At 34.8% G+C, this 24,118-nt stretch overlaps 1 protein-coding gene across 1 annotated transcript in view; it reads right to left on the bottom strand.

The window, feature by feature from the left end:
- Positions 1-217: 217 nt before the first annotated feature.
- Positions 218-24,118, bottom strand: part of LOC149785107 (tRNA wybutosine-synthesizing protein 2 homolog) — a 32,663-nt gene continuing 8,762 nt past the window's right edge. Inside the window, exons 4-6 of the mRNA XM_089978873.1 lie at positions 20,082-20,191; positions 10,105-10,262; positions 218-2,467 (exon numbers count right to left, since the gene is read on the bottom strand). Of these exons, the coding sequence (XP_089834999.1) occupies positions 1,835-2,467; positions 10,105-10,262; positions 20,082-20,191 (901 nt within the window). The 3' untranslated portion in view covers positions 218-1,834. The remainder of the gene's footprint in view (positions 2,468-10,104; positions 10,263-20,081; positions 20,192-24,118) is intronic.

The following is a 24,118-nucleotide window of genomic DNA, read 5'->3' as shown; positions in this document are numbered from 1 at the left end:
CTTTTGTTCCACATCTTTATTTGATACAAAAGATGCAGTTAAATGATAATACAAAGGAGGTAAGCTTCTAATTAGATTGTCAAACGCTCACAGACAATACTGTTACAGTAGACTGCCACATTTTAAGTTTGAATACAAGATAGCACATTGCATTTGTGATCATTACACTTACATCCAACTAAAAGACTGAGCTAAAAAACAAATTTCACTTGAAAAAAACTATTTAATTGGTTTTTATTTGTTAAAGTACTCACTTCAGTAGGCGTGACATTTTCATTTATCAAAATTTCGTTGAATATCATTACATACAATATTCTAAGAATGTCGTTTGGAAAGAAAATGTAACAAAATCAATGACTTCTTACTAAAAGTAGACTATTTCATAATATTGATTAAAATTTCCCTGTCCTATCTACTGTTTTCAACAATACAATGAGTGATATATCAAAGTTTCAGTTACCTGCTGTGATGGTGATTTTCTTCAAATTCTACAAATAAGGGTCAATTTTGGGGGAAATCTAGTTTTAAATGCTTTTCATAATCAGCAAAAAGAGCATAAAATCTACCCTATTGTTTCTTCAGATATTTACATCTCAAGGTCCTTAGAGTCAATATATTATCCACAATGGAGTATCCACTTCTACAACAAGCTTTTTCATCAGCTAAAAGATCATTTCATTGACCCAGTTACCTAACTTTTCATTTAAAATAGAAGTACATTTTTGGCTGAGGACTGGTAAAAGGCTAGTGCATTTTCAAGCATACTTATATTCCTCTTTTGTGAATCAGTACATTGACAGCTGTTGTCTGTAACTTCAGAAAGAATCCAAGATCAAACATTTTATTAAAAATATAGAGTAAACGCAGGTAGTGATATTTCCAGTTGCCTTAAAATAAATCACTTGAAAGGTCATCAACACCACCTGTTTTCCCAACTTTAAACTTTTAATAACATGTTGTACTTAAGTTATTTCACCATCAAGATTTTCATGGAATGTGTCGGTTGTTTTGTTTAACCTTAAAGTTTTTATCCACTTCATGCTGTATATCAAAGAAGTCTGAAAAGTACTGGTACCATATGGTGTGATTTATGTTTTCTGTCAATGTTGGTTGTAGATATTGTAAATGTCTCCAGAAATGTTTTGAATCTTTCTCAAAAGGTGATTTTTCAATGGATGACTTTTCTTTTGTATTGAATAGGTTGCATTTTTGGTGCTTGTATAAAGCTAAGAAATATGGGATGCATCAACAAATATTATGACAATTTTATGCCTTTTTATTGAGAAAAAATAATAAGTTTAATGATGTGAGGTTAAATTTTTATTTTTGGATTTGATTCTTAAAACTAAGTTCTTTTCCTCATTTTTACCACGTTTTTCCTGAGAAGTAAATTATTTGTTAAATTTTACAAAGCTTGTTGTCTTCACTTTTTTCTTGTTACTGTTTATGAGAGCCTAAACATACATACATATATATATATATATATATATATATATATATATATATATATATATATATATATATATATATATATATATATATATTGCTGTGGCTAACTTTAACACAATGACTGAACATTTCTCATATCTATACTACTATGACTGCTAACTTTAACACAAAGACCAAACATTTGTCATATCTATACTGCAACTGCAAACATTAACAAAGACCAAACATTTGTCATATCTATACTGTGACTGCTAACTTTAACACAAAGACCAAACATTTGTCATATCTATTTGTATTATAAAATATTTCAAATAATAATAATAATGATGTGATCAACTTTAAAATTGCAACTAACTTGGCCATTTCACATGCTATTCAGGAACTACTAATTATCATCAGTCAAAAGAGAAAATGGCCTACATTCTAAATCTAACACAAGATGGTCAACATGAGGTGCATATGATTTGATATGTTCTATATGTATGATGCTGGTTTTCCACTCTTTCCCATGATTTCTTTCTAATAAATCTTTAATCCTTGTACCAGTCTCTTCAGCCCAAACCTGCCAATACTTGTTCTTTTTATTACCTTTTTCATAATTATCTCCCTTGAAAGGTATTTCATAGTCAAGAACACAACATTCTTTGCTAGAGTTATATCCTTTGGAGGACATTTCATTGATTACAGCATGACAGCCTGGTTCCAGTCCCACATTTCCTATGTTAGTTTCTATGGATCTGTTAGACTGCTGAATATTTGCAGAGCAGTCATACAAATTTCTTTCATCTGACCCTGACAAATTGACTGCTGTCTGTTTAATTGTATCAATATTGTCTACTCCAGCTCCTTTGTAATTAAATGAATGTCCAGAATCACTAGGAAAGCTATTCACATTTGCATGTATATGAAGAATTCCACCTATGTCAGGTTTCAAGGCAGCACAAGCTACAGGCCAGCCTTCCTCTGAACTAGGTATAAGACCAATATTGACTCTGTCTGCACAACCTATAGGGCACACCTGAAAAATTGAAATATGTAAATAAGGATCACCAACTTTTAAAAGGTAATAATTTGACTGTGTGACTGATTTCCCATATTTAATCATACATGGATAAACTAATAATTTTTATTGTGTACTTAAGTCTGAAATAAAGAAACTTCTTGGTGAAATAATTTTTACATTTTTTTATTCCTATAATTTCACATCTGAAGAATGTATCTTATGTTTTTAGATTGAAAATACATTACTTCCTGTCAATCCATGCAAAGAATGATTGTGAGTGTCTGTAGAAGTTATACTTGTAGCAGGAAAGATAAACATTTTGTGAGCTTGAGCAAAAAACAGAAACTGAATTACCTTTCAAGTAAGGAAATTATTTCTGCTGAAGATATGAGATGCCACCACTTGATTCTTTATAATAATAATGATAATAATGAGGGCTTGGTTGAGCACTATTCCAACAGCTGAAATAATCATGCTTGGTATTTTACATATGGAACAAAAATCAGACATCAAAGAAACAATGCCACTGTACAAAAACTTGCCAATAATCTTTAATACAGGTAACTTAAACTTTCTTATTCAAGGCAATGGTGTGTAATGAGTTTTGTTCTTCTACAAGCATCTAGCATTTCTCTGATTTACCTATAATGAGTTGTTCCACTTCATGAACTTTACCTATGCAAATCGGCACAAATGTGCTCGACCACAGCTCTCTTCAATGCGCTTAACACATGAACATAGCTATTGTTAGCCAACAAAATAATACACGAAATGGATTTTCTTTTTATATCTTACCTCCTTGCCTTTTAATTTCCTCTGTGACAGTCCGCTGTATAAACTGCCCCAAGGATAATTTTATATGAGCTCTAAGCATCTGTATATGCTACATGTTTTGGGTATATGGTGAAGTGGTGGTTTGGAGGATATTTTGTCAAAATTAGTAAAAATTGTGGGGGGGTTTTCGAAACAGAAACATTTCAGTGAGTTTGGGAATAATAATAGTGTTTTTGGCGTGACATGTCATATTATGGCAGGTATGACAGTGATGTCGGAACTGGATCAAGTTCACATGACTTTGAGGAGCTTTTCAACAAAATTATAAAATCCACAGAGACAGACTCAAGTGCTGTTGCATTTGAAATCATGTATCACAACTGTGTAGTGACAATGCATTGATTGAAATTTTGTCAAGTTGATTTCTAATGGTTTGCACTTTGCCATTGAAGGAATCTGCAAGCAGGTTCAGGAGGCTGACCATAGAGAAAGTCATCGGGACTGGTTAATGGTTATTCCTTGACATTAGCTTGTTGGCAATATAGAAGAGTTTTATGCAGATAGAACTTTCAGTGATATTAGTAACGAAATAGACTGATTTTGCTGGATCAACTATTTTATGACATTCTTCTTAACATCTTCACAAATCTGCTTATGAATAGTAAGACCAGATGAATGCCAAAGCCTCTCAGCCATACCACATTCTCTTTTAGCAGCACAAACCTGGTCCCTAACACTATTATACCATAGAGAACACTTCTGGATGGATACTCTACATTTGGCTGATGGGGCATATCTGTCATGCAATGAATGCAAGCACCTACCAAGTTTATCAGCTGTGGGACCTAACAATGTTGTTATGTTTGCTTGGACATCATGCATTGGTTGGGTTCTATTTATGATATGATGGTAGTAAACAGAGATGGAGGAACAGGGACTGGACTGATACATTAAAATGGCATATGAAGAAATGGTAATATGATGCAAGTTCGTGGGGCACCAATGAAGACTAGACTATTATTATCAGGTCTATGAAGAATCCAGTCTAAAATTGACCATGTTTATGGGTGGATTGACTAAATGATGGTTCAGGTTCGAAACAGGTCTGGAATCTAAAAGTTTTGATGTGTGTGGGTTTCCAAGACAATCAAAGGGAAAGTTGAAATCTCCAAGAGCAATCAGGCTGCCACCTATTGAATTTCCATGTTCCAGGTGGTTAGTTAACTATTCCAAAAAGAGAAATTCAGTCAGCTTGTTTTCTGGCAAGGAGGAGGGCAGAAGGAGCAGAAGAAATGGACTGACACTTGTTCAACTGTGAGGGTGGCTTGGACCAGTTCAAACGATGTAAGGTAAAAATTGAAAGTTGCATTGTAGATGGTGGAGTATGGAGTTCTTTGTGATGAGTGTAATTTCACCTCTGAGGGAGTGATGGGGGAACAAACTGATGGAGTAACCAGGGGGTGTTAGATCCACACAATCTGGTTCATTGCCTTGTTTCTAGCCATGTTTCTGTCAAGAGAAAGATGTAGACATCCTAACCATTGATAAAATTGACTATTTCTTTGAGGTTTTCTAGTGGTCCAACTGACTGGGTGTTGAAAAATGCCATGAGTAGTGGTCACTTAAAGACTGGCAAATGACTCTGAGTTTCACTGTTTAAATTCATGGATGAGTTTTCAAATTGTGATGACAAAAATGGCAAAAAAGAGGGATAACTTAATTTTTCTTCCTGTTCAACACTGGTCAGTTTTAAACACAATGTAATATGGAACACCAAGAAGTGGTTATTTAATGATGGTCTATCATAGCATAAACAGGTAGTCTGACCAGTATCACATGATTGTGGCTTGTTCAACAACCATAGCAGTTGAAGCAATAGAGTAAGATGACTGAGAATAAAAATCTATTAGCTTTTGTTTCCAAAAGAAGTAGATGAAGAAACACATTCCAGCAGAACATTTAATGCATGATAAACACAATAATGCAGATGAAGACAGTCAAAGAGTACACTAAAAAGGCACACAACTCAGGAGCAACTGCCTCAAGCCTGTTAAACATTGGAAGCTTTATTTTGAAGCTTATGAAGTCATGTTCCTTTAACACCTTGACAACTATGAAAAGCATTCAGTGTGCTGCATCTCTTATCTAGACTTGCCTTGCAGTCAGATAAGGTAAATCAGTTTATAAAATGTCAAACATTTAATTTATTGCAACATATTTGGTTATCCCAAACTAAACATTCCCTCAAACCCCTGATATTTTGAACAATTAGAAAAAATAAACATGAATCTGACTAAGGTAAACTTATGAAAAGAGGTGTACAGGTGTACAGGTGGTGTGCTGAAGGGTGAATTTAACCTTCAAATCTTGGATTGAGATGCAATTTTAATATATAAAAGCAATTTTCTATTCTGTATAAATACAGGTTATATTTCATCTTGTGGTACCCTCATTAAAATATCATCTTTTTTGTACCATATGGTGAAATATACGTGTTCACAACGAAAAGAAAATATCCTCTGTCTCCTTAATGATTTAGTTAATCTAACTAATCCTACAGGGATTTGATAATGGGTAAAAGTCGGACCAAAATATTGTGTACTTAAAAAAATATTGACAATATTTATAACAGTACAAGAATTTTCCAAACTACTCTCCTTAGAATGTTTACCTATGTTTCTAATGTCTATCACTATATGCACATGTAGGCTTTACCTGCTATCAGAACTACCACTAAAGTCACTTATTTTTAACTATCTCCATCAATATTACTACTAATACTGATACTACTATTGCAATACTACTAATGCAGTTACTACTAATGCCACCACTACTACTACTAATGCTGCTACTACTACTACTAATGATGTTACTAATGTCACTACTACTACTGCCACTACTACTACTAATAATGTTACTATTACTGCCACTACTATTACTACTACCAATACTGTTACTACTATTGCCACTACTATTACTAATAATATGGTTAATACTATGCCACTACTAATACTACTACTATTACTGTTACTACTACTGCCATTACTACTACTGCTGTTACTACTATTGCAACTACTACTACTACTACTGTTACTACTACAGCCACTACTACTACTAATACTGTTACAACTACTGCCACTACTACTACTAGTAATGTTACATTACTACTAATGCCACTACAACTACTAATACTGTTACTACTACTACTAATACTGTTCCTACTACTGCCACTACTAATACTGTTCCTACTACTGCCACTACTACTACTACTAATACTGTTACTACTATTGCCACTACTGCTACTACTACCAATACTGTTACTGCTATTGCCACTACTGCTACTAATAATAATACTGCTAATACTATTGCCACTACTACTACTAATACTGTTACTACTACTACTGCCACTACTACTACTACTGTTACTACTATTGCCACTACTACTACTACTAATACTTTTACTATTACTGCAACTACTACTACTACTACTACTACTGTTACTACTAATGCCACTACTACTACTACTACTACTACTGTTACTACTATTGCTACCACTACTACTATTACTACTACTACTGATGTTACTATTACTGCCACCACTACTACTACTGCTAATACTATTACTACTACTACCACCACTACTACTTTTACTATTACTACTACTAATGCTATCACTACTAGTACCACTACTATTGCCACCACCACTACTACTGCTATTTCTACTACTAATGTTGTTACCACTATTACCACCACCGCTGTTATTACTAATGCTGTTACTACTATTGCCACCACTACTAATACTACCACTGCTACTACAACAAATGCTGTTTCTACTATTGCCACCATCAATACCACCGCTACTGTTACTACTGATGCCGTTACAACTATTACCACCACCACCACTACTACTACTACTACCACTGCTACAACTAATGATGTTACTACTACTGCCACACACCCCCAGCACCAGCACCACCACTACTAATACTACTACTATCCTTTTCCTTCTGAACCTTTCATTTATGGCAAAATGAAAACAGAATTTTCTTGCTCACTTGCTTGGCAATGGTTTGTTAATAATCTTATTCAAACGGAAGACATATTTATTTATCAAGATTAAATTGCAGCCACAAAAATGATGACAGATAAGTGCATCTGAAAATAATAGACAAAACCTTGACTATTATGTCTTGTTTTTTCAGATACTTGATGCAGGACAGAGACAAAAAAAAAAAAGCTCATTGACAGGGCTTCCTGGTCACTAATAGAACTGCCTGGTCATTAACAGGACTGTCTAGTCACTGACAGGACTGTCTGGTCATATAGCAGTCCATCATTCTCAAGTGTCACAGCATAACATGGTGAGGTCATAAATCTCATTTTTGGGATGCATGTAATATGATATCCAACTTATCTCAGAGCAAGGTATTGTTCCACAACTTTCAAAAAACTTCACTTTCTCATAGCAGCTGTATGATGTTCAATCTTTTTTGTGAAAATTTCCCAATACTGAGACCTTTATCATCTCCTATGATCCAACATTAAATGCTCCGTCTAGCTTAAATTTTCATAATTTTCTCTCAAATATTTGATAGATATTTTTGCACATGAAACCTGTAGTATGTGCTAGATTTCCACAACATCTGGTATTAACAGGATACTTAAACAAAACTGATTCATACCAAAATCAGTATTATTGGGTTATACTTTAAACAAAAGACCCAAGTGAGCTTGATATTGCCCATCTGAGTAGTTGACATGTCAGCTTGTGAATGCAGAGTCACACACATAATGAAATGGAGGGGAAAGAAGTTTGGAGCATATAGTTACTACATTGTCTATTAGTGTTGGTATCATTTATCTGTTTCTGGGGCCCCAGGTGGTCAAGTGGTCAAAAACGCTGTCCTTTATGATCAATGCCATATCACTTCTGCCCATGTGGGTTCAAATCTTGGGCTTGGCCAATGTGGGTATGTGAGAAAACTGTCAGTAGCTTCCCATGGGTTAGTGGTTCTTACCAGAATTTTCACTGTTTCTTTCTTCCTCCACTAGTTATACTGGCTGCCATGTATTTCTTGCACTGAGAAATGTTGTTAAACCCAAACCAACAAAAAGAAAACCATGTGTGTGTGCGTGTGTGTGTCTGTGTGTGTGTGTGTTTATTTATATTTCTCAGCATAAACAACAGAAAGGTCATTTTATTTATGCTACCAGCACTGACCCCTGAATCTCTTCACGCCACTGGAGGCTAGAAAGAAATTCATAACCTACAAACTTTCATAGCCACACTTCTAAGGTATATACATTTACTTGGCATCATAAAGTGAGTTGTTTAGATATTCTTTGCAATTGGCATTGATCTCTGGATCTGACCTTATGCTCTAGGGTCCCTGACTCTGGAGTCATAACATGGAAACCTTTGAGATCTGCACCCAAGGGAGCTGCAGTGGCTGAATGGCTAAGGCACTGGATATATGACCAGAACAATGCAGGTTCAAATCCCAGTTTCTGATCATCTGGACCAAATTCTTAATGATCTGGCTGTTTTATTTTAAGGTCATGGGCTTTCTTTGTTCTTTACGAGTAAATCTGTAAGTGTTTCAGGAGGAAAGTATATTGGAATATTATATTTTTTTAATTAAAATTGCAAAATATTGAATGGTGTGCATCATCAACATTACTGGTTTGATTGTATTAAGCACACTTTAAGGTGTTTTGCTGAGTGTCTTAAAATAGTTCTGGTTGGGCATTTAGATTAATGCCAGCTTCTTATATGAAAGAACCGTTTAGACACATAACACATGAAACAAGGTGACCTAAAGTAGGACCCCCCAAAATATATTGTCCATTGACCTTAGGTCCTTAAGTTTATGCTTTCCAGCTTTCTCAAAATTTCACTTTTCACATGTATGTCATCTGCATGGTGTTCAATCTCCGTGGCTAAAACTGTCAATCTAATATGAAAAAAATAAAACAGTAAGTCTATCTGTTTGATGAAGAAAACTGTCCAATACAGGCACCTTGTTAATCTAATGTGAAAAATAAAACAGTAAGTCTATCTGTTTGATGGAGAAAACTGTCCAGTACAGGCACTTTGTTAATCTAATATGAAAAAAATAAAACAATAAGTCTATATGTTTGATGGAGAAAACTGTCCAATGCAGGCACCTTGTTAATCTAATATGAAAAAATAAAACAATAAGTCTATCTGTTTGATGGAGAAAACTGTCCAATACAGGCACCTTGTTAATCTAATATGAAAAAAATAAAACATTAAGTCTATTTGTTTGATGGAGAAAACTGCCCGACACAGGCACATTTCTCATCTAATATGATAAAAAAAAAAAAACTGTTTACATCTTTTAGTAGTTTTTGTCAAAATTAATAATGCACCCATTCATTTCAGCTTGTGAACCTGAAAGAAATGAGTCATAAATAGCCAAACATTTTTATATATGCCTATCTCTGTTGTGAAGGAGATTTAGTACCTGAATCTTCCTTTACCTACATAAAATGTAAAGAAAATCTGACCGGCTAAACTTTTTTATTTCATATGAAATGCTTTTAATTATCCTTTTGCATTTCAAAAAAGAGCAGTAACTCTGTGTGTATATTTGTTTTCTAAACCCTGTGGTAGTTATACTGAGCAAGATATGAAAAAGCATCTAATATAAAATTAATGCTGCAACAAAATTAAATCATGCCAGTATAAGCTGACCCATTTATATCAGGATTAAACTGGATCTGGATACATTCTTAAATTAAATGGAATATTTTTAAATTATTTTATATCACTCCAACAGCACAGAAAATTTAGAAAACATGTGCACAAAAGGAATCTTTAAAATCAAAATCCTTAGGAACCATGATCGACATACCTGTCTATTATCTCCAAAGTGAATTGTACATTTTTCAGCCACATTGTTCAACTTCAGGTTTCTCTGTAAAGCTTCTGCTGCATCTGGGTTCCACTCACATGCATGAATATGCGAGGCATTTGCATGTACTAAATAGGGCAGGGTGAAATATCCTATTCCTGAAACAATGGGATTTATTAATGGCAAAATTCATCCAAAATACTTTCAGTTCTTGGAAGGTAAAAAAATGTTATTTTCTACTAAGAATTATTATAACAGCAACCTACTTTTGATGGTATGGTGTTGTTCTCACTATGATGAAAAATGACTAACAAAGAAAAATGGCCATAAGGCTAAATTACCTGAGAAACCTACCAAAATGTAAATATAACCAGGATGGGATAAAGGAGGGACATACAAGAGGTAAACTGTAAGAACACAATTAACTGAACTTTGTCATTTTCTCTGACATTGAAAGGGAAAGTCAATTACAAACCTGAATAAGCCTCTGACTGGCCTGAATAAGCCTCTGATTGGTCTGTTACAAGCCTGAATCAGCATCTGATTGGTATATTACAAGCCTGAATTAGCATCTGATTGGTCTATTAAAGCTTGAAATAGCCTCTGATTGGCATGTTACGAGCCTGAAATAGTCTCTGATTGGTCTGTTATGAGCCTGAATAAGCCTCTGATTGGTATGTTACAAGCCTAATAAGCCTCTGATCGGTCTATTACAAGCCTGAAAATGCATCTGATTAATCTACTACAAGCCTGAATAAGCATCTGATTGCTCTATTACAAGCCTAATTAAGCCTCTGAATGGTATGTCACAAGCCTGAATAAGCCTCTGATTGGTATGTTACAAGCCTAATAAGCCTCTGATTGGTCTATTACAAGCCTGAAAAAGCATCTGATTAGTCTGTTTCAAACCTGAATAAGCATCTGATTGCTCTATTACAAGCCTAATTAAGCCTCTGATTGGTCTGTTAAAACGGTGATTTCTGTATATCTAGTACAGTGGGAAAGTGGAGAAATGTATTCACAATAGAAGGGACAATGTATAAAAATAGTGCTTCAATCCTGACCCAAAAAAAAAGAAAGAAGGGAAAAAAGAAATAAGGTGTGAAAAATTTGTTACAATTCTGTATGTAAATTACTTTTAGTGATAAACTAAATACAGAAAATTAAATACAGAAAACAAGAAAGCAGTTTAGCATTGCAAAGAATGAACATGTTTGTCTTGAGATTAACAATTACCACCTTGCCAAATAACAGGCTGTTTCAAATTTACTGTCCTTGTCAGACAATGAAATACACATTTATGACTTTCTGTATGCCTATTACTGAATTTTTATTTAATCTACAATTTAATTTAACAAAGGTTTTGATAAACATTATGAGCCCTTTATGCACTTCATGTGAATTGTAGATGCAACTTTGTTTTAAATACCAAACAATTAAAACACAATGATGGGATTAGGTTTACCGTATTTGGATGTACCAATTAAATACCATATTTGACAAAATATCTACACTGTATGCTGAGAAACTGCTATCTGGATTTTGGGGTAAATTTCTTACTGTCAATTATCATCAGAATTGGCACTCACTGACGATGTATTAAAACAAAATTATATTCATCTTATTATATACATGTAAATATTAGAATAAGCTCCCCTTGACTATGCTCACTTCGTTGAAGGTGTATTCTCTCTCCTAATATGTCTGTGTTGAATCAAGCACATGTAAAATCCAATTCTGACACTGATTTAACCAACTAAATTAAGTGGTAACAAGACACTTGGCATGTAATGAATCACCACACCAGGCATGTAACAAGACACCAGGCATGTAATGAGACATCATATGTGGTGTGTAAAAAGACACCAAACATGTAATGAGACCCCAAACCATGCACATAATGAGACACCAAGCATGTGACACCACGCATGTCATGAAATGTCAGGCATCTAAAGAGACACTGGGCATGTAATGAGACACCACACTAAGTATGTAACAAGACACCAGGTATGTAATGAGACACCACACAAGGCATGTAATGAGGCATCAGGTATTAATGAGACACCACACCAGGCATGCAACAAGACACCAGGCATGTGATGAGACTCCTTACCAGGCTTGTAGCAAGAAACCAGGCATGTAAGGAGACACCAAGCCATGCACATAATGAGACACCAAACATGTGATAAGGCATCAAGCATGTAATGAAATGTCAGGCATGTAACAAGACATCAGGCATATTATGAGACACCAAACACATAACAAAACACCAAGCATGTAACAAGACACTAAGCATGTAATTAACAGCCATCATATTGTTTTAGGTATATTTTTGTTAGCTGCTTCCCTTTAATTTTTATCGATACTGGAATCAAGACATTTCTGCCAAAAGAAGGAAATTAGCATGGATATTCTGAACAATGAGAGAGGGGTAAACTTATTAAGGCATATATCTCTATTATGTAGAATATGGTTATGTTTCATACGGTCTAAACTTGCTTATAAGTAAGGTCAGATTGCAAACAACCTAATCTGTTGGGGCATAAGGCACCTGCAGATCAGGGTCTATGTTGTTTATTCTACTGATTACTCTGATTACCCTTAACAAACTGCAGAGACACAGATCTGCTGGCACATTATGCAAAGGCAGATCTGGGTCTGTGCAGTTTGCAGTTTGACTCATCCTAAAAGTAAGTATATATGGTAACTGTGGCATAATTTGTAGTTGACATAAGGACTGTTCCAGTAAAACATATACCCCCCGGGGGGAAGGCACTTTCAAATTCAACCAACCCACAACAGAAGCAATTTAAAAAAATTATGATCCACCGTCAGATGTGTTTTAATCGAGAAACACTGCCCCCTACAGAAGTACATTTTTTAACATAATTTCTGGCTATGGGTTAGTGGGCGGTAGAAGCGATTTTAATATTGGGTTGGGGACAGAAGTGATTTAAATGACAGTTGGCTGAAGGTAATCTACTGAATTCATATACATCATATAATCTACTGCATATTTTTATTTGTATTCATTCATTATAATCAGTCTTTTTTTCTTTTGTTTGCTTGTCTGTCAGCCAAGTATGTCTCTGATACTGTGAAATCAGATTTTCATGGTGGCTTATTATTTGTAGATGTCATTGATCAGTCCATTAATACCTACTAATTTAACATCCATGAATACAGATTTTATAATAGATATTTCTATTCTAATACAGAAATCATGAATTTGTATCCTTACTAAACTCTGTGTTTCCTAAAGTGATCAATATGTCTTGCTATTTTTCTTTGTTCTCAAGCATGCTGCTTTTGATTAGAATATTAGTTAAATCTTGTATTGCTTTAAATGTGTGGTCAGATTCTATGATTCATTGTTATTATTTTTTCCAATAAATGTTTTGGTAAACTTATATGATTTGTCAGAAAAAAAACAATGATGCCTGTGGAAGTGATGTTGCATCATTTGTCTACTTTTACACTATATCATTTCTTGTAAGAACATCTTTTTCAGTTACCAATGTCTTATTTTTACGCCTTGTTGCAAGACTAATATAAAGTTATTAAAAAAATATAACAAGTCAAACATTTGTATATTATAGATTTTAAAAAATGGATGAAAGTCAAAGAATCATTTTTCCCAGAGCACTCATAAAATCAATGTCATTGCAGTTAACTGTATTGTCAACAGCATCATAATCATCACTGATGGCCTAGCAGTAACGTTCTGCATTTTCAATCCAGTTGTCACAGGTTCTATCTCCCACTTCTAGCCTTTCATATGAGACTTGTACCTATGGCCTGAGGGGCTTTCATGGCAGAGTGGTATAAGATGCTTGTCTTGTGATACAGATCTGAGGGGCTTCCATGGCAGTGGTACAAGATGCTTGTCATATGATTACTTGCCTCCAATATGTAAATGAGAATGTTGCCAGTTACTTGTGGAAGGTCAGTGGTTCTACATAAGTGGTGTTTGTGTCTCAAAAGGACTTGGATTTTCTTCAGCAGTAAAACTGGCTGCCAAATATAGATTCTCTTCATCTGGAAATGGTGTAAAGGCCATAATGATCTACTGAAACCCCGGAGATCTCATGTCTAAATGACTTCAGCTGTTGGAGATAAACATCAAATCAACAGAGGCTCCATGTGCCCAAGTGTACTAAGGTGCTTGCTTTTACATCACTTAAACATCTCACAGAGTGAGTTTGTGTCACAGATCAACCAATTTAGGCTGGTTGTCTTTTGGGGTTCTTCCTCCACCTAATATATTGTTAAAAAAATCACCAAAAAACCCAAAATCAAACCACACTGAATCAACCAACTAATCAACCGTGGCCACAGCAGCAAAGGTACTAGTCAGTCATTTTTGCCACAGCTGTATGAGTTTATAACTTTTGACTAAATTAATTTTTGCAGACCTTAGAATATTGTCGAATATCGTCAATTATGCCTTTCTGACAGTTACCACAAAGTCATCATCAGTAGGTGCAAATGGATTTTTCATGGTGAGCATACGAGATGGAAAAGTCTTGAGCAATCCTGCATCACACAATGCCGAAAGGTTTACATTTTAGCTCACTTAGATTTTCTCTTAACAATGTTCATTGTTCCAACTAGAACTGTTATAACTTATTCAAGCTATATTCACCAATATCTGATGATATGCATCTGTAATAAATATTTGTAACAAAGTATGAGAATGCATCAATGTTTTTCAATGATGAATTTGAATTGAGCAACAACCACAATCAACAAACCAAGTAATACAATTATTCACACTCTCTCAGGAAGAAGTAGGGTATAATCATAATCTGCCAAAAGTTTTTTAATTTTTTAAATTTGCCAAATATTTTTTCCAACCATACTGATTCAGTGGACATATCACCAAAATGGACAGAAACAGCCCAGAAGGTTAAAATCAATTTGATACAGCTTTTAAGTAGCTAAATTCATATTGGTTTAGTTAACTGTACACCCTTTATTGTCTTCCTTTTGATGAAATTTCTTACAGAAGCCAAGAAAATAATGTTGCACACATAAAAAAGAGGCACACTTCTACTCATTATTGTTTTTTTTATACTTCTCCATTCCAGCCTGTTCTTATGATCTTCTCCCCCCACATACTGTTTGTCTTGTTTATGATATGTTATCTAAATTTCTCACTTTTCCTACTAATTACTATACAAATGTTCTGTGAATATGCATATCAGTGTGAAACACAATGGGGAGACTAAATCCAAGATTGAAAACCTCTACATTTCTGGATTTATTCTGCTTGGATTCCACATTTCTGCACAAAACTCAAGAGTTCAGGACTCTGCACTAATTCAGTTCCCACTGTAAATTTGTTCAAACACCACGATATTAAAATTCAGTAACTTTAAATTTTGAGTGCTCATGATCAAATTTATATCAGTATAGACACATCTATGATGACAGCTTTTGTGAAAAAGAAAAAAACGTAACTCCCCCACCATTTTCTGGATCTATACAAATCTGAAATGTGTGCTTTCAATACTGCACCAAAGAGTCAGCTGCTGATTTCAGTAATGAGTCGTCCAAACTCGAGTCAGTAAAGGGATGTAAATTATGTTAATAAAACAATGTCCCTCACTTTTTTCAGTTACAAGTAGGACAAGCTCTCAAAAGATTGCTTTTACTAAAACTTACTTTCATTATCAACCAATCAGGGACAAACACATATATCTCAATTTTATCTTCACTGATTCTTAGTATGGTTCTCGTTCTTTCACATCTGTAGTGATGTGAGTCATTGAACAACTCAATGGTTGTAAGCCTTTTTCGACCATGCTGAATGGACACGCTGTAAGATAATGTTCAAGTAACAGAAATACCATCGGATAACCAGAGACCAATAAAATTAAATAGTCAAGTTATCTCCTCTGCAGGGATGCTGACAGGATTTCAGGATGTACTCAAAGTTTTGTGTGTGTGTGATCTCTAATGAGGAAGTGGTGGTGGTGGGAATAGCCATTGTTAAATATCTCCCTAACACTTAAATATCTGTCACTCTTTCTTACTGCTCCACTCTGTTAGAGCTCTACTGAAATCAAAATTCTCGAAGAGATGTCATCTCTAGTTGTATAGCGATTATTTCTGTGATGTCATTGGGCATGGTCATGTGGTTGTGGTGTTGTCTTGGTTGGAATGGCATAAAGACTATAGGCTTACTCCATATTTGACAGCTAATTATGATGTTGTCAAAAGAATTCAAAAAAAATTTCTAGCAATTCAGTTGGACTCGGATACTTGATTCATAGTCAATGAACAGGTTCTAAAATTGATGTATTTATTTTGGAGCTCATAATGTTCCTCCATCACATTCAAGTTTTGGATATACCAAAGGTGAAATTGGTACAGTTGCATCCTAAACTACTATCGTGGCTACTTCAATGTTATTTAATGTGAGACTTTAATGCAAGAACTCATAGCTTCAGTGATTTTTGGGTTAAAAAAATTAATTTCTTCTCAAACAACTCAATTTGGTGCAGATTACATTGTTTTTTTAATGATATGGTGAGAATTCTTGATGTGTAAAAATTGCACAAGAAATGAACATCAGATCAGAAAATTATTACCACTGGGAAAATACTGATAGGAATATACAGAATAACGATATAATTATTTAAGTAGAATATGTGGTGACAATACAACCGCTAGTTCTACAACTTTGTGCAAAATACATCTTGTACAACTATTCTGCTGTTTCTAACAGCACTGTAATATGGCAGTAATTTCTGTCAACTTTTTACTTTAGTCCCTTGCTAATTAATAGTTTCAGATTTTATGACACTAAGCACATTTTACCTTTTGACAATAACACATCATTACAAATATTTAGATTGCAAGAAAATAGAAGTTACAATTTTATTAAAAGCACTGGTACCAGGAAGACTAAAGGAGATGGTAAAAAAAAAAAGAATCATGATGAACAGATTAGTAGTGCAGTAAAGAATCCATATATCAGAATGACATCAAGTATTTTTTTCATCAATTTCATCATCAGTTAATGATACTGCTTAAAAATGTATTGTACTAGATACTATACATTTTTAGTTATCCATTTTGCAATACAAATACCAAATGATGGCTTGGAACTAAGTGCCAAAAGGTCTGCAGAAAATGCCACCATGATCAAAATATACATAGGAAGAACCGAACACAAGCAGGACAAATTTTATCCATCTTGCTTCGAGTTTACACAGATCAGTCAGTCTCTTATGTTTAATGTCATTTAATTTTTGCACATAGAGAGCATGTACATCATTTGGTCATACATCTGCATGATACAAAAGTTTGTCTTTCTCTTCTTTTGTTGCTCAGTGGTTCTGCCAACTTCAGATCTATACAAAATTATGTTGTATGGGGATTCTCTGATGTTCCCTACGAGCATAAATCTGTTAATTGTTTCTGAATTTAATATGATCCTCCTCTTTGGTGTACAAATATTATTTTGTGCTGTGAACTCCTTTCATTGTCTGCTGTCTGAAACGCATATGCATAACTAGCTTGAACAAGTTACTGTTCTTTATGATTGTGCAATTTTCAACATCTCACATGTATGGCCCCATGGGTATTCTCTCTTGGATATCTCTGTCCCAAAAAGAAAAGTTTTGAACCAGAGGTCTCGTTAGGATTTTAAAACTAAGAGTCCATGGCTCCCATTTTGGTTTAGAGTTTAATTTCTACATTCTTTAAAACACTGACATAGCTCTTGCTTGTCCATCAGAGTGAGTCTGAATTTTTTCGATCCAAGGAAGGTCTTATTCAAAGCACTAAGCTATGCATCACACACTTTCTTACACTTGGCTAATGTCCCTTTCAAACTATCAGTTCTAGCAACTTTAGTCCTCTCCTGAATCTCACAATCTTCGTCAGTTTGCCGTTGAACCCCAAAATACTCATTGAAGTCTATGTCTCAGCATGTCATGATTCCGAGGTCACGTGCACTGCTTATTCCGTTACACTCAGAAATGAACACAAGAATGAAAGCTAAAGTTGTTTATTTGATGTACTGTTATAAATGACCACATGTACATCTCTGGGTATTTCTGCCTCTGAATTCAAGCACTGTAAATATCAGTAGATTTTCCCACCCAGGCGCCAGTCAAAGCCTTTGATCTCGCCGCTTAGCTATTGCATAATAGTGACGACGGGGGTGGGGGGGCTTTCATTTCAACCAGTAAATTCTGTCATTGTAAATATCATCACAACTAACTGATCAACACATTTTCCCACTATACAGGTACACTCGGAAATGAACACAAGAATGAAAGCTAAAGTTGTGTATTTGATGTACTGTTATAAACGACCACATGTACATCTCTGGGTATTTCTGCCTATGAACTCAAGCACTGTAAATATCAGTATATTTTCCCACCCAGCTGCCAGTCAAAGCCCTTGACCTCGCCGCTTAGCTATTGCAGCATGTTATTTGATGTACTCTTATAATAGTGACGACCGGGGGGGTGGGGCAGGGGGGCTTTCAACCACTAAATTCTGTCATTGTAAATATCATCACAGCTAACTGATCAACACATTTTCCCACTATACAGGTAACTGCAGCAGGACTGGCAAGTCTTTGAATTTTACCGCCCACCTAAATAAAAAAAAATTGGATGCCAAATACGCATGATTATAAGCGTTTCCGAGACCTCTGTCAGTTTTCACTAACATGAACCCTGCCAAAGATTCACTTCCTTGAATCAGTGTTTTGCTGCCTCTTAAGCCAGATTTTTCTCTTCCATAATGCTGTATTAGGGTTTTAAGTCCAACATTCCCATAGTCTGCTTGTTTAGACATGGGTATATTTAATAAATGTAACCGGTATATTGTCCATCCAACAAGTATTTCGGACTCGCACTCAATATCAATTTTGGGCTCAAAATCACACACTGGTATTTCCAGTGACATTTTTCCAATGTCCAACAGACCGATATACATGAAATTCATTGTCGTCATAGCTATCACCAGCCAGTATTTGCCGACGAAAACTTCGTCTGAAGACATACCGTGTTATGATTCAACCATTTTGGTTTCCTGTGTGGCCCTTTTTGGAAACATGCATTTGTAAAACTTCCACGATGAAAGTCAGGCTAAAACTCCATAAAATGCTTGTTCCAGGGCCAAAGAATGAATCAAATTTAGTTTAACAGCTATTCATATCGAACCGAAGTATCCAAATATCTGGATGTCGCATCAAGCGATGTGAGACAGCTGCGGCAGCGCAAATTGTGTCGCGAAATGCAGTTTTAAAGTTAAATTTTAAAGTTTAATAAAAATTGCATACTGCGCAAAGCACATTTTTTTTTATATCCGCGGCGTTGACGTAATTTGCCGAACGCGTATCACTGCTTTAACAGTACGCAAATTCGTACAAATTACGTGCACTCGCGTGTACTTGCATCATTTTCTGACCCAATGTTTTATTCACGTTAGACCGCTAGGAGAGGGTAGACGCAATTTTAAATATATATTCGGTTTTTTTTATTATCTTCTTTCTGACAACCCCACCAGTGATTTCTCATTTTGTTAGCACAACCCACAACAGAAGTGATTTTCCTAACCAACCTTCCACTGTCAGAATCAAAATAGTTCGAAACACATCCTCCTGCAGAAGTTTTTTTGAAGTGCCGTCCCCGGAGGGGGGGGATATATGTTTTACTGGAACAGCCCTAAGATACTTTAAAAATAACCTAGTCAAAATTATGAACATACCTGTACTTATGTGTATACCTGTATGCTTCTATGCACAGGGACATGCATACACATATGAATTAACTTAAAATAGCATTCTTAGACTCATCGATCTCATGGGCTGCCTAACATAAAATCATTGCCAAAATATTTTACGATACAAATTTCATGTAAACGGTATATCCTACTTACTATTGGCTCTGATTATGCAACACTTTTGGAAACAAAAGAAATAAAGAAATAATGAATGATGTGTTACAAACCTGCATAAAGGTCAACAACCGTTTGACCTCTGCAATCAAGGGAAGCAATTCTCAGCTTCTCTGTGATGTTTCCAGCACTAAACATACACTTAGTTACATCATAGGTATATCTACAGAAAAAAAAGAAACAAAAATCATTTTCTAGAAACCTTGGCGTGGTTCATCACTACAACTTTTTCAGGTGGATTTAATGTTATGCATAGTCAATAATGTAAAATAAAATCTCAATTCCATGCAGTCAACACATTTCATGAAAAAAGTTCACCACTGAACTGTTAGTTTCATGTGAATCAGTTTTAAAATGTGTGAAGACTTCCTCTACTATCAGTTTTGTAATGACTAGCTTCTTGGATTTGGGATGGAGAGCATTATTTTCCATCCTGGTGACTTTTCCTTAGCTTAGCACAGGCTTCCATTTTTTGGCACCTGATGCCAAGGCATCCTCCCCAGTATGAATCATGTGCCATATTAGTGTTTCCCTTTATGCACCTTTGTGCATCAGAGATGCACATACAAAATATTTGATGCACACTTTTAGTTGCCATGTGTATTTCTGACACAAAGGATTCAAACACTGTGATTTGGATCTATTCAGTCTCCAATAGGATGGCATTATGTCTGCTTCAAGTGTAGACACTGTATTCAGTCTCCAATAAGATGGCATTATGTCTGCTTCGAGTGTAGACATTGTATTCAGTCTCCAATCGGATGGCATTACGTCTGCTTCGAGTGTAGACATTGTATTCAGTCTCCAATAGGATGGCATTATGTCTGCTTCGAGTGTAGACATTGTATTCAGTCTCCAATCGGATGGCATTACATCTGCTTCGAGTGTAGACATTGTATTCAGTCTCCAATAGGATGGCATTATGTCTGCTTCAAGTGTAGACACTGTATTCAGTCTCCAATAGGATGGCATTATGTCTGCTTCGAGTGTAGACATTGTATTCAGTCTCCAATCGGATGGCATTACGTCTGCTTCGAGTGTAGACATTGTATTCAGTCTCCAATCGGATGGCATTATGTCTGCTTCGAGTGTAGACATTGTGAAAACAGGGAGCTATCTGCTCTCTCATTAGCTTTTAGACAATGCACATATGTTCTGGAATCAGAATACTTCCATGGCCCATGCTGGGTGGGGTTCAGGACACAAGAAAAATTATCACCTTTGTGTCTATCATTTCATCTACACAGGCCCAAAAAGCAAACTTCGATTTGCCCTGGATTGATTGATTTCATGACATTACCCCCCAAAGACCCAATTAATATTGTTTCAATGCAATATATTAACAATTAAAGTCTAATGTCAACTTTCAAGTTAATTTTCCATTCAAAGAGGAAGGTGAAAAGAAAATGTTCTATAGTTAAGTTTGATACTAATCTGATGATCATAAATACCAGAAATGATATTTCCAACAATAAAATTCCTGCCAAAATTCACAGATAAACCTTGAAAAACAAGTGATAATTTTAATTTGTTGCCCAATATGAAGCAAATTATAGTTTTGTGGACACTTCCATTTCTATTACTAATAAACAGAATACTTTTATCTAGCATTTCATCATATAAACATGTGAAATGAGGTCATCTGCTATGGAAGATGTTGCTGAATTTTTACTGCAATGTATTTTTGAGGTCAACATTTTGTTACACAACTGTAGTGAACCTATATAATAAATATTTTACTATTTTTAAAAACTTTCAATACTATTTCGTCATCATTTTAATAATTTGAATTGAAAATCTGCAAACACACCTGTATAAAATAACTGTTTTCCTAACATTATATACTGACTTCACCCTATTTTCACCAACTTTGCCAATTCAGGCCAGAGAAGTAATTTCATCCAGATATCAGGGTCCAGATTGGACCCTGATTTATTATGATTAAAAGCACTTACAAGCAATGCTTTTGTTTGAGTGAGATAACTTCTACAAACTTAAGGAAAATAGTAAAATTACACTTCCAATCTAATAACACATGTAATGGACATGAGCAGAATGAAGGAAAGATTCTGGCAAACAAGATTTACTAACTTTCTATTGGGATATTTCAAAATAAAAATTATAAGGCCACTAACAGAAACCTTGGCTGTCAGGTGGATATAATTACTATAGCAAATTCATCCCTAGCAAAAGACAATATTTAACCTTTAGAAATCCTTAATTCTGCATTATCCTGTTTGGTTATCTATGGCCAAATGTGACTGCTCTGGCTGGGTGACTTGTACTACCTCACTCCAAGGGCATGTCTCATCTTAGCTCTTGCTTCTTCCAATCATTACTTATCACCTCACCACCATTGCAACCACAGTTGTCCCATACACCAAACAGGCAGACTCGTATGACCAAAAACTGAAAAACTAAATGGTGCTTAAAATGATGCTTACATTTAAAATCATAGCTTTATCTTTAATGAAATGAAAACTGTGTGTTTCTTATTACAGTATATAAAGTGGGTGGTATATTTGCTTATTCTCTGACACACATCCATTATTTAATTGTCTTACAACTTTTTACACATATTTAGTAAGGGTTCATTAAAATACAAGAAAATATTAATTCCATATAGTTCCTATAAGATTTTTTAATTGCTGTGACATATAAATCCACAGAGTTTTCAAAGATAAGTTTGTATAGGTTGGAAAAGTAGAGAGAATAAAACGTGATATACTAGTTTCCCCAGAAAACGAGGGAGGACTAAATATGATACACATATTTTCATTCATTAGGTATATTAAGACAAGATGGGTTAAAAGATTGCTGGAAAAGAAAAATGGAACGTGGCAGAACTTAGTCAATACAAAAATACTGAGAAATAAAAAGGATATTTGGAAATTTAGGGAGAAAGAAATTAGAAGAATTTAGTAAGTTTATTAAAAACAGTAATTTTGGCAGTATCTAATTGGAAAGAGGAACCGCAAAGTCCTAACGAGTATCTATCCATGAGTATTTATGTTCTATCAATACAAATCCTGGACAGAAGCCAGTTTGGAAATTGTGAATTATCTAGTAGATTTAATACCTTTTGAAATAATAAAACAAAAAACTAGAAGCGATGATTTCTTGAAATACTTCTTAATATCCAAAATTCCAAAAGCACGGAAAGCACCATAAAAAACCATTTAGTACATAATAATTCTGATAAGCAGGAGGATAAAATAATGAACTTGCAAAAATAAAGTTCACTCAAGTTTGTTTACAAAGATCTTTTGAAAAAAGCTAAAAGGCAACACACTGTGAAGCAAGAAACTTGGATGCAAGTATCTAATAACAATATAAGTAGTGAGGAGTGGTCTGAGATTTATAGCCGGGTGAAATTCTGTACCAAGGATACCAAGTAGATATCTTTTAACTTTAAATTGATCTAATAGAATAATTGCTACTAAAGATTTTCTGAAAAGAATTAACATATTAGATGACAACAAATGTACTTTCTGTAAGAGTGAAAATGAAATTATTGAGCATCTCTTTTATGATTGCAGTATTACTTCACAGTTTTGGTACCGTTTTATTGAAGTTTTTGCTCCTTTTTGTCCAAATATTGTACATTTGTCCAAAAAAGAAACATTCTTAGGAAGTGAACAACGGGACATTTTGTGTAATTTCCTGCTTATTTTGACAAAATATTATATTTATACTTGCAGATTCAATATGAAAAAACCTTCTATTTTTGCTTTTAAGCAAATAGTTGCACTGCATAAGAACACTGAAAAATACACTGCTATGGTAAATTAAAAAAAGGACCAATTACTTCAAAAATGGGCCTCAATACTGAACATGTAACTTGTCTCTGACTTGATGGTAAACAGGAACAAAATACTGTAATATCACAAAGTCCATGTCACCTATGTTGTGTGCCATATGCATGTGTGCATGCGTGTGTGTTTTTTACTTCTTTTCTGTAGATTATATTTATTATCCCTAGATTAATCTGATAACCAGAAATGTTTGATTGTAAGGTGACCTTGGGATGGTTCCCCAACCCAGTGGTCAACCTATTACGGGGTTATTTTAAAAAACATTAAACAATTTT

The sequence above is a fragment of the Sinohyriopsis cumingii genome, chromosome 13 (genome assembly GCF_028554795.1).
Source record: "Sinohyriopsis cumingii isolate HCF-2022 chromosome 13, ASM2855479v2, whole genome shotgun sequence".
In the NCBI taxonomy this organism is placed as follows: domain Eukaryota; kingdom Metazoa; phylum Mollusca; class Bivalvia; order Unionida; family Unionidae; genus Sinohyriopsis; species Sinohyriopsis cumingii.
The sequence above is the reverse complement of the archived record's forward strand: the minus strand, read 5'-3'. Positions and strand labels throughout refer to the sequence as shown.